This window comes from Coffea arabica, chromosome 7e (genome assembly GCF_036785885.1).
Source record: "Coffea arabica cultivar ET-39 chromosome 7e, Coffea Arabica ET-39 HiFi, whole genome shotgun sequence".
NCBI lineage: Eukaryota > Viridiplantae > Streptophyta > Magnoliopsida > Gentianales > Rubiaceae > Coffea > Coffea arabica.
The window spans coordinates 866,497-878,223 of NC_092323.1; the positions used below are offsets into that span (position 1 = coordinate 866,497).

General features: G+C 36.4%; 1 protein-coding gene across 1 annotated transcript; it reads right to left on the minus strand.

Moving 5' to 3' along the window:
- Positions 1-7,429: 7,429 nt before the first annotated feature.
- Positions 7,430-10,146, minus strand: LOC113688818 (uncharacterized). Its single transcript, XM_027206619.2, has 3 exons — positions 9,790-10,146; positions 8,175-8,272; positions 7,430-8,009 (listed from the first exon to the last, which is right to left on the minus strand). Exons 1-3 carry the CDS (start codon positions 9,839-9,841, stop codon positions 7,734-7,736), a joined length of 426 nt encoding a protein of 141 aa, XP_027062420.1. The 5' UTR covers positions 9,842-10,146; the 3' UTR covers positions 7,430-7,733.
- Between the last annotated feature and the right edge of the window lie 1,581 nt (positions 10,147-11,727).

Genomic DNA, 11,727 nt, shown 5'->3' on the forward strand with positions numbered 1-11,727 from the left:
GACCTCTCCAATAGAGCTATTCGATTATGCACGTAACTAAATGGATATGCCCACCACCCATAAGCCCACAGGATCGGAGGCGTAGCAGCCCTCTGAAGCTCCATTCCCCGCTGGTTACGGGCCAGTTTGGATAGCGTCCGTTTGGAACAAGGTAAAAGTCTTATTTATCCCCGCCCCTATTTATATCTACTTAAAAAAATTTTCAACTTTTCTTTTTTCTTTTTTTTTTTCTTCAAGTGTAATGGAATTAGAATCTCCCAACTACACTATTGTCTTTCTTTCCCGGTGCTGCCCCAACCCATCCCTCCTCCTATCTAATGAAAGTTAATCAGTAAAGTAAAGGCCAACAACCTAAGAATATTGTCCATTTTAAGACAGCTTCATAATTTCCGACCTGATGAAAAAGACTGGCACCTAACCCATGATTACTCTTGTTTAGACATCACGAAAACTTGGTGTTGCCAACAAGAGTATAGATGAATGCAGAGTGCCCAACTATTGGAGGTTGGCTGGACGAAATATTTGATGCAGAGGCAGACGACAGACCAATATTTACCTAAAATCTTTTACTTTGTCATATTTAATTACTTTAAATTGTTGTTAAAACCCATGATTTAGTCAACAATCATCCATGTTGACTTCGTACATCAGTCCAATTGGATGGAATACAAGTAATTCAAAGAGCCTTTAATCTAGCAACTGAATTTGAGATTCCAAAAACCCACAAAATCCTGACTTCTTAAATTTCGGACAAATAAATAACAATATTGGAGCAATTTCCTTAAGAGTTGCTTGGCGGCCAACCATGATAATATTTTGTGCTTTTTTTCTTGTGCATAGAAAGCTAAGGCCTTTTTGGATTGCAATTTTTCACCTAAAAAGTTTTACAATTTCGTTAAATTATATCATTTTTTAATTTCACATTATATCAAACTATTATGGTATTACTGCGGTCCTCATAAACATATTTTTCAACTCACCTTTTTATATTTCTAACCATTTTCTTTATCTCAAATCCATCGTATCACATAAAGTGTTACGGTAATTATCATTACAAATGAATAATAGTAGTCTATCCTAACAAATTCATAACCATTCAAAGGGTTCGGCAAATAATTTTCATACTTGAAATTCACAAATTGAATACGGTCGTCGTTGCTTCATAAACATCTACGCAATAATAAAAATCATCAAGGGATTGGGCAAAGATTAAGAAAAAAGCTAAAGTCATTATTGTCCCGACATGGAGAAATGAGCGGACGGACCTAAGTCCTTTCTAAGGTATTGTCAGCCAACAGTGTCCGTCGATGTCAAATCACAGTCAAACGAGCGTCTCCAACTCTACTCTAATTCAACCCCTTTCATCATTTCCACATTGATTGAGAAAACCAATGGAATAAAAACAAAAAAAAGTACTGCCCCTTGCCGAAAGCAAAATCCCATTTTACTATGAACCACCACCAAATTCAAAATATGTGTACCAATTGTAACTTCTGCCAGAAAAATTGCACTTGGTGATACTCAAAGTGGTGAGAATAATTGTACGTTAAACAACATATGAACCACCCAAACGAAAAGGAATTAGGGGACCCAACTATCAAGCAGCAAGAGTGATCTGAACGACATTTATTTAATTTCTGCAATATACAATTCCCAACCTGTCAAAGTCCTTGATCTCCTTAAACTACAAACAATAATAATGTCGAGAGAGAGAGAGAGAGAGAGAAAAATCCAAGGAAAGAGAGAAACGTTAGAAACTAGCAATTGATTTATGCAGTTACTACACCATGCTTTTTACTCGTCATCATTTTCTGCTATTCCTTTTCCTTTTGCTGCTGCTGCTGCTGATGCTGGTGCTGATACGGCTGCCTCCTCTGCTGAATCATGTTCATCTACTTGGGTTTGGAGATTATCTGGCTCGCCAGCCACGTAATCTAAAATCCCTTCACCGGCTTTTTCAACCGAAGCCTCCGGAGGCGGCGGAGAAATCCGGCCAAACACCACTATGGCCACCAGGAAAAGAGCCGTTGAGACCAAAAGGGGCCAAAAGTACTTGAGAATATCTAGGAAACTGGGTGCGAGATAGACCAGAAAAATAAGTAAAAGGCTTAAAATGGCCCCAATTAAGATATGCACCTTGAACTTCAAAAGCTTTTCTGGGATATCCATAGCCGCTGAGATGGAGGTAGAGATGGGCTTGTGATAGGCTGTTGCGGGTTTCTGTGAGAAAGAGAGAGAAGGAAGAGAGGGAGTGGGGGCCTGAGGTTTTGGAGGCTTTTATCTTTCTTGCAGAGATTCTCTGGCCGGGAAAATTTTTTTGCCCTTTTTCTAAGGCTTTGAACTTCGAAGACTGTAAATATGGTGCAGTCTATTTTCGTGCCTTTATTTTAAAAGATTGAGATTTTGTTCCCATATTACCCATGAGGTTTTTTTTTGGAGGGGGTGGGGGGAGGGGAGAAGGAACCCCTGACAGGCTCCAAAACATGCCAAAATGAAAAGGAAAATAAAGGACCATAAAAATGGTAAAATCCTGTCCATTTTTTCTGACCTTAGCAAGAACAACCATCTATCTATTCACACGATCCTTCCACAACATGTGAAGGCAATTGAAGACTTGACGTACAAGCATTTGTATGGACAGTAGTTAATTTAGATGATTTATTTGAATTAATTAATATAGTATTTTTTGTGATGTGATGTATATGAGATAAAAAATGATTGAAAAAATAAAAAGGTAATTAAAATTTGTGAAATAAATTATTTTTTTTTTCAAATCATCTCAATCCAAACACACTTCGATTAACCTTTTTTTTCGTTCATTCATAAATGGTTGAATTTATGGAAGGATTTTGATTCACTTTTTATATTTGTGGATGCAAGAAGAAAGTGACAAAAGCCTATAAAAATGATTAAATTTTTTTATAAGTATTAAAAATGATTAACTAAAATACATTTTAGCATTAAAAGTTTGGAACTAATTAATACGTTTGAATGCTCTCAATACTTGTCTTAGGTCTGTTTGATAACATAAAAAAGTGCTGAAACTTAACCTTTTCATACATTCAGATGTGTTTGAGTATTTGATAAATGAAAATTTATCTATTGAACTTATTAATCAGTGCTGAACTTGTGTGTATTTTTTTCAGCACAAGAATCATAACTGAATGCTTAATTTTGATAAGAATCAATAAAATTATTTCAACTATCTTATTTTATCTACCAAATCTACCCTTATTTGTTAATTATATTCAAAATTCTTATCTAATTAAACAATCTGATATTTTCTATCTAACGATTTTCTATTCTCTTTTCTCCCTTTTCAATGACTTTCACTTATTCTACATACTCCTCATATAATATATTTCATTTTTTATATTAATTTGATTTAAAAATAAATATTGTCATTTTCATATCTAACAATTTTAAACTAATTAAATCATAGATTCTATTTCTTTTTTGAATGAAAGGATATAAAGGCAAAATTATCAAATTAAGCTTATTAAGCATTCAGTTATAAATATTTATCAAACAGTATAAATAGATTTAGTATTAAAATTCAGACATTCATATATTTCTTTTAGTGCTTAAAATTTAGTAAATTAATTATTTCAATATTCAGATTTCAGAATTCAGACTTTAAAATTCAGATTCACTATTATCAAACGGAACCTTAGTCAATTAAGTAAGCCACAAAGACCATAACTCCATACCTTTATTGACACCACCGTAGAATTACAAATACAGCTGAGGGTGTAAGAGTCATTTGGGACCGAGAATTCGAGATTTCACGAACCCCCGGCCACATACCGCATGTCCTTTCTCTGGTGTGTCGGCTACTTTTTGATCAGGGCTGTGTCCTTTAGCACTGAACTATGTTTTTTTTTTTTTTTTTGGGGCAAGCCTATTATATGGTGGGTGAGGACTGAGGACAGAGGGGAGGGGGGTTGATTAGATCCAGCAGCTCGGTCCCGTTAGCTAGAGGGAAAGTTATTCCACCATCTCATACTATGCAGGAATAATTCTATTCCCAGATCTTTTTGGTTTGGGCTGGGTGGGTGGGTGGGTGGCTGGTGTGTCCCTGCGGGAGCCAGGTCACAAATTGTACTTGATAAATTCTTGAAGTTCCGTAAACAAAAGTAGACAATTCTTTTTTCAATTGTTTATTGACTAAGTTATTACTATATATTATTCTTCAATCACAACATTTTAATTGACTTGGATGGTATAGATTCCACCTGCATTACTGAGTTTTGACAGAACCTTTACTTACGTGGAATTTAGATTCACCAAAATTGGTCTGAAGCCTATGTAAGAAATCCTCGAGAATAGGCTGCACTGCCGGAATTTGCCAATCGGGCGAATGTAACTGTGTATGTGATTTTCTGGTTCAACCCCGAGAAGTTGAATGTGCTTGGTTCGACGGCCACATACATCTCTACACCCGGCCCCGGGGGGGGGGGGGGCGGGGAGGCTCTGGACTGGGTAAGATGAATGAGCCTCGCCAACATTGGTTACTGTCCCTGTATACCTCACCAAACTTGATCCCAGAATGATGGAAAAAGAAGAACACTAGCTTTCTAAGGGCTTCCGATGGCTCTGTAGCTATTTGAGCATCAGGTGCCTCACACATGAACAATATACGTTTCTAAGCTGCACTTTGGAGGCAAATCATTGCTGAAAAAATGAAAGCTGAGCATCCAAATGAGAATTAACTGTATGTAATCTGTCTGAGCCCCTAAATGGAGCAAAGAACTGTGCAGCTTGGCTTTGTATTTCAGCTACTGCAGAAAGCTAAAGATACGCTAAAAGTGGAGTTGCAACTGCTACTGAATTTTCATATTGAGTGAGTAGGACTTTTTTATAAAAAAAAAAAGTGAAAATATATAGAAGGGTTCGAACCTGATATATCTTACTTGGATAATTACCTAGCCGCTCCTGGAAAAACAGGTCATTAATCGCTCCCTGAGTGAAGTAGTTGATTTGATTGCCAAAGTTATAAAACTTTTTTAAGGGGCATGCTTGCTAGTTGCTATATCCCTTTGGGCCATCGTCAATAATCAGGGGCAGTACGTAGTCACGGAAGACTAAGAAATAGAAGTCGCTATTTGTGGTTTAGGAGAAAGGAAGACCAAGGGAACAGAAGTCATTTTGTTCTTGACTTGACGAATTGTTTGGGTTTCTCAGTATTGTGCTAAAAAGAAAGCGATTGCAGACGCCCTTTTGCCTTTTGAGCTCGGAGGCTTCTGTTCCTTCATTTCCTGAGCTTATTCAATCCCCTCAAGTCAGTCTAACCTACCGCTGGTTGACTGCTCGACCGCCGTCTAACTTCAAAGACGTTTATTTGCACTTGACCCCGTCAACTACGCAAAGGATTCTATGAAATTGGCTTTGTGTCCTTGGAATAATTGACTCATGATGGAAATATGCACTCCAGGACAAAAAAAAAATTTGTAATTGTACGCTGCACCATATATACTGATAACAAATACAGATACTAGTATAATGACAATGGCACCTTCGACCAAGTTTCCAGCAGCTGTGCTTGCTCTATGGGTACCGTGGCCATATTCATCAGCTAATGTACCATTTTGATCATCTTGGACCAAGTGTTGTGCTCCAATGATTTTGTTGTTACACAAGGATGCAGGTTTGAGTTCACACTTCCGCTTCCACTTGGCAGGTGGAGGAGCGATTCCTTCATCACCTAAGGAAGGGTGTCCAAGATGCCAATGATCACTCACTCGCACCGTTACCATAATTTGAGTCTTTCCAGAATCCCAAATTTTGTTGTAACCCCATAGAACTAGGAGGATGAGTCGTGTGTAGCTAGGGATAGTTTTCTCGTGGGCGCGCAGAAGTAAAACCCATCTTTTTTCTCCATTTCTTTCACTCCTTCAGGAGATAATCTCGCGGCAAATCCCTTCATTACATTGCGATAGGAATAAACCAAGCGAGACTTAAAATTTGAGTTTTCAGTTGTTGTTGGCAAAAATGAACGGTACCAGCTTTCCAAGTCTTCGGACTCGGAAAAAAGCTGACCATCCGGGGCCTCAACGTGAACGATGTAAGTTTCTAAGTTGCTTTTTTCAGGAACTTCCCCCGCAACAATAGCCAAAACACAGAAAACGAGAGAGGAAATGACCATTAGTGCCATTTCCAAAGCTTTTGAAGTCTTGAAATTCTTCGTTAACAAGCTAGAGATTATGTGCTTGAGCGGCTGAACAAGGCAAGCATGTGTATAGAGAAAAGTGGAGAGGGCTAATTTCCTTTCTTTTCGAGCAGTGGTATTTAATTTATTGCCATCTTGCGATTGATTATGCATACTTTCCCACGGGGTAAAGTCATTTGGAAGAATTATTTAGGGGTGGAATGGCTACTTTTACAATGAATAGTCTACCTGTCTACCAGCCAATGGGGCATCGCTCTCCCCATTGCAATCAGTTGATGTTAGTGTTGGCCTTGGAGACTAAGAAAAACATGTCCGAGGACTTGGGAGTCTTTCGCAAGTATGGACTAATTAGCTCACTACTACATTTCCAATTGCTGTCTTCTAAGCTCGTAAAATGTGGGATAAGGGAACTCTTTACCTTGGAGACTAAGAAAAACATGTCCACGGACTTGGAGTAAAGAGAGGATTCTTTGTCAAAATTTATTTGCTTACATCATCATTACAATTTCCAACACGCCTTTTTTTCTTCTCAATTACCCTTTTATCTTACATACACCACATCACAAAAAGTGCTACAGTAAAAATATCTCAAATAATTTACAATCCAAACTGAGCCAAACTCGTTCTTGGGTCCAACATAAGAATTGACTTCTTTTAGGAAAAAACGAAAACACAAATTGGAGTATATTGAATTGGACTAATTAGTTCTTGGACGTATGATTGCATACGTTAATGTGCCAAAAGACTCTGCGCAATGTAAGAGTTTGAATGCCTCGTTTGCTTCAAAACTGCCAAAGTTACAGTGATGTTCTTGTATTTTTTTGTTCAAATGTCCTAACCTATCGATTTGCCCATGAAATTTCGAAAAAAAAAAAAAAAAAAAAAACCATCCTTCATCTTTCCCACATCAGACGTAAAATTGCAAGCCATCCTCGAATAACAATGTGATTAGTTAGCATTCATGCGATATTTCATTTATTGTCGCCATTTGCAGCCATTCTTGAACAGCTTGCCATCTGCTGTTGACGGTTTGATCAATAGAACCTGTAAGTGGCAAATCAATGTCTAGAAAGTTTGCATACTAGTATTAGATGAAAAAAATTTTGTACCTTACTCGCAGTCCTCACTCCTCAGACCTTATCCGTGTTTCTGCAAAGCACTACAAATTAGCACGTGTAAAAATGTCCACCCTATCTACTTCAGAACTGGAAAAAGAGCACCAGCTTCAAAAGGCAGCAAAGACAAAGTCTTCAAACAAGATACCAGCAAAATTTGGGCAAGAAAGTTTCAATTGGAAATCTAGTGTCAAGACAGGTAAATCCTGATATACAATGATAAAGTCACTAATGCTACTGAGAAATTTTGAAAAATTATTCGCCCAAATATGATCATTGGGAGGATTATTCTGAAAATACATAAACTCCAATTTTTGCCTCCCCTGGGAGATAGGACAAGGAAGTTGAGAGATTTATTGTAGCACTAAACAGCAAGTATGACCCTCAAGCCAAGAAAAGAAAAGGACACCAAAATGAACGAACAGCTGCAACAGATGCCACTAAACGTATCAAAGGTGTTTCCTCTCAAACTGAGACTCGTGACAATGTGGGTCTAGCCAATCCCTAGAAGAACTCTTTGATGGGTTGACAGGCATTTTCCCACCCACAAGCTCTCTCAAATTGTCCACCTTATCTTCACGACCAGTTCCACCAAATCTCCCATCTGCCTCCTTTAGTTTCTGTTTAAACCTCTGTTTCCGACTAGAAGAATTCTGCTCCTGTTGTCTCGTATGTGATGGCGGAGCACCATGCGGTCCAAGGTATATATAATCGTCCTTTTTGGCCTGCACAAGTGCAATCAGCTTGTGATAATCCTATACTGTCTCGTTATGTGTGTGTGCATGCATGCACGTGCAGCATTTGAAAGATTTGCAGTAGTTAAATAAGAAGGTTCCTGCAAATGCTTGCTTATTCTGATTTGCTTCAGAAATATATTTGCTGCAGCTCACCTTTACCAAGACATTAGGATCTGCTACTCCTGGAGAATCTGATTTCTTTTGGTCGGGATTGCTTATTCCCAAGCTTGGAATCACAAATCCATCAGTGTCTAGTCCAAGAAATAAGAAGTCAGTCTGTATTCTAAGACTTGTAAACAAAAGCTGATAAGCTTTTGAGCCTGAGTGGGTTAATTAGACACCAAATCGGCAACATGCAGCAGATTTCATGACTTGCTGCTCAAAATGCTAAAAATGAGAATGAACTGTAGTACACCAAAAGCGTAGTCAAGCTTTATATTGGTTAGGCAACTTCACATCATTGTTCATGGCCACTCAGATCAGCATTTCACACAGACATCAGCATTCTTCAATCCAGAAAATGTGCAGTCAACAACCGCAAATTTGATATTCTATCTCTGGGTCACGAGATGGATATAACCATAATTGCACAGATAACTATCAAATGGCTTCTTCCTAATCATATCTCCTCCTCCTGTTCTCAAGCTCGGGCTACATTTGTTTCCTGAGCTGGTGAACCAAAGAAAAGGAGCAAAGATCTTTTGATGTGATGCATAATCTATATGCATCCTACATGTACTAGATATGATCCTCAAACAAGAGGATTACACAATAGAAAGATGAGCCCCCTAACTTAATTTTGTTTCAACTCCAAATTTTAACCGAAATACGTACTTCCCTCGTGGATGAATTTCGACTCCAAATTTTAACCGAAATACATACTTCCCTCATAGATGAACTTACCATATCCTAAACGAAGAAAGTATGCAAGGAAAGAAAAATAGTGCAAGAGGAAACACAGACTTAATTAAGGACGCAAATATCACCTTCTCCAACAAGAAATACATGGAATAGTAGATATTGAATAGCATCTGCATTGCAAATTCACATACGAAGAAAATATTATTAACTCAACAAAACTATGAATTCACCATGAACTTTGCTCATTTGATTATGCTAGACAACATCCCACAACCTTGTTCAAAACTAAAAGCTGTTAGGTTTTAAACAAAAAACAAAAAATAAATAAAAAGTTAGTGAATTAACCACCAGCCGGAGAGTAACAGCATTGACCGATAACCACATTATGCTGTAGCTGTCCCATAAATTCCAAACACTTTCTGTGGACGTTCCAACAACAGATTTAACGATACCCTTATAACAACTTCATATCAGAGGTTCAATATAAACATACACTTCCAATAAGCTCAAGCAATAACTTTAGCTAGAAGGTGAAACTTGGACCTCAACTTCACTAACAATAATCAGTTAATCCACAATTTCCCTGACACCAACATCATTCTCCTGTATTCTTGAAATAATATCAATGCGCTAAACTTGCAGCAGCATATCATATGCACTGTTTCTCAGACTCGGACTAGGCAGAAAAACTCATTACTCCAATCATTAAGAAACTACGAGCATCCTATTAGCATAACCAACAACTTCACAGATTAGAAGTCAATTAATCACATAGATTACACAAGAAAATACCAATCACTATCAGTAACGGGAAAAAGGAATAAATTTTATACAAACCATCATCAGTCACTGCAATATTGTACTCATTCCAAAAAAATCTCATTAAAAGAAGAATTAAAAAACTTACCCCACTCATCTTCTTCAGTGGAAGGAGTGGTATGCACTGGAGATGGGTCCATGGAATGCAGATGATCATGGATTTTGAGTTGGTCCAGAGAGAAAAAAACTGGGAGGAATTAAACTGAGGAGTCAATTCGCTAAGAATTGGAATAAAGCTGAAAACTTTATCAGTCGAGTTAAAGAATTTTGACGATTGGAATATACGACACTGGCAACTTTTTTTTATTTCCCTCCCCCTCTCTCTCTCTCTCTCTCTTTAGTATGGGGTCAATGGTTATGGGTAAAGCGAAGTAAATCGATGAAAAATGGGGAAACCCTAGCCCTCCATCAGACCTGTATATCTCCCGACTCCCAATTTCTTTATTGCAGCCTGCCAGCAAAGCTACGTGGCAACTCATTTGCACGTTTAAGTGGAATGCCGAAACTGCCCTTTTATTTACTTTTTTTTTTTATAAGGGCCCTTTTATTTACTTGCCTGAACTACAATTCATCTCTCGATCTAACTAGCTCGTGAGTCGTAACATCCACTGCTTATTGTACCCTTACACAGAAAAAAAAAGAAGAAGAAGAAGAAGAAGAAGAGGAGGAGGAGGAGGAGGAGTAAACTATAATAAATTTTAAAAAATATGTGTTGATGACACGCATACTGTTTGTGCAATCTGGAAATAAGGATTGTTATTTTTTAAGTTTTTATAGAAATAGATACTGTAACAATTTGATGTGTTTAAGGTAAAAAAGAAAATTAAAAATTATGTTTACAAAAAACGTAAAATTTATTTTTTAAAAAATGACAATCCAAACAAGAGCTAAAAATTTTATATCAAATAATGTTTTAGAAACTTTTTACTACTAAACAAAATTATTACAACACTTATGAGTGATTATGTTGATGACATGTGTTTTTAGGTAATTGAGAAAGAAATTAGTTTTTATCCTTTGTTTTGAGGGTAAAACAAAAGTTTAAGAAGTGACGAAAATATCCGCACAAAGAAAATGGAAAATAGTCCAAAACGTCTCTCACATTTTGTAAAATAACTTTTTTCGTCCCTCACTTTTAAAAGTGTAATTTTATATTCCTTACATATTCACATCGGATAAATTTAGTCCCTAACTAGGTTTCCGATCATTTTTTGGTCGGAATCCATCATGTGCAAGGCACGTAATCATTTTTTAAGGGTAAATTTGTCAAATTATATTTTACATAATCTTATCTATAGTCCTCCACATTTTATAAAATAAATTTTTTCGTCCCTCACATTTTATAAAATGATTTTTTTCATCCCTCACATTTCACAAAATGAATTTCTCCATCCCTCGCATTTCAAAAAATGAATTTTTCATTTCTCACTAATTATGTGTGTGAATACATTTTTTTAAAACAAATATATATGTATATTTGATTTTGTTTAATAATAATAGCATAAACACATGTATGTAATTGGCCCCAACTTGTGAGCTATCTTCTGTTTTTGTATGATTATGACTAATATTTACCAATAGAACCTTAATTTGCATATTCTTAGTATATTTTGACCGAAAATAGCTTTATTGGACAACTTGACAATGAATGCAAGATTATTTACTAGCTAATACCAAATGAAATCAAATGATTACGTATAATATATGGTATTCGTATTGTTAAGTGAAATCAAATAGACACATACATATATTTATGCTATTCGTATTATTAAACAAAATCAAATAAACATATACATGTATTTAAACAAAATGTATTCACACACATTTTTTTTAGGGTTTCCCTTATATACATAATTAGTGAGGGATGGAAATATTCATTTTTTGAAATGTGAGGGATGGAGAAATTCATTTTGTGAAATGTGAGGGATGAAAAAATCATTTTATAAAATGTGAGGGGCAAAAAAATTTATTTTATAAAATGTGGAGGACTATAGATCAGATTATGTAAAATATAATTTGACAAATT

What these genes read in the sequence shown, in the direction of transcription:
- LOC113688818 (XM_027206619.2), bottom strand. Translation starts at nt 9,841, where the DNA reads ATGGACCCATCTCCAGTGCATACCACTCCTTCCACTGAAGAAGATGAG. An exon ending in CACTGAAGAAGATGAGTGGG is followed by an intron (nt 8,273 to 9,789) that starts GTAAGTTTTTTA and finishes TTCTTGGACTAG; the next exon opens with ACACTGATGGATTTGTGATT. An exon ending in ATCCTAATGTCTTGGTAAAG is followed by an intron (nt 8,010 to 8,174) that starts GTGAGCTGCAGC and finishes GCACTTGTGCAG; the next exon opens with GCCAAAAAGGACGATTATAT.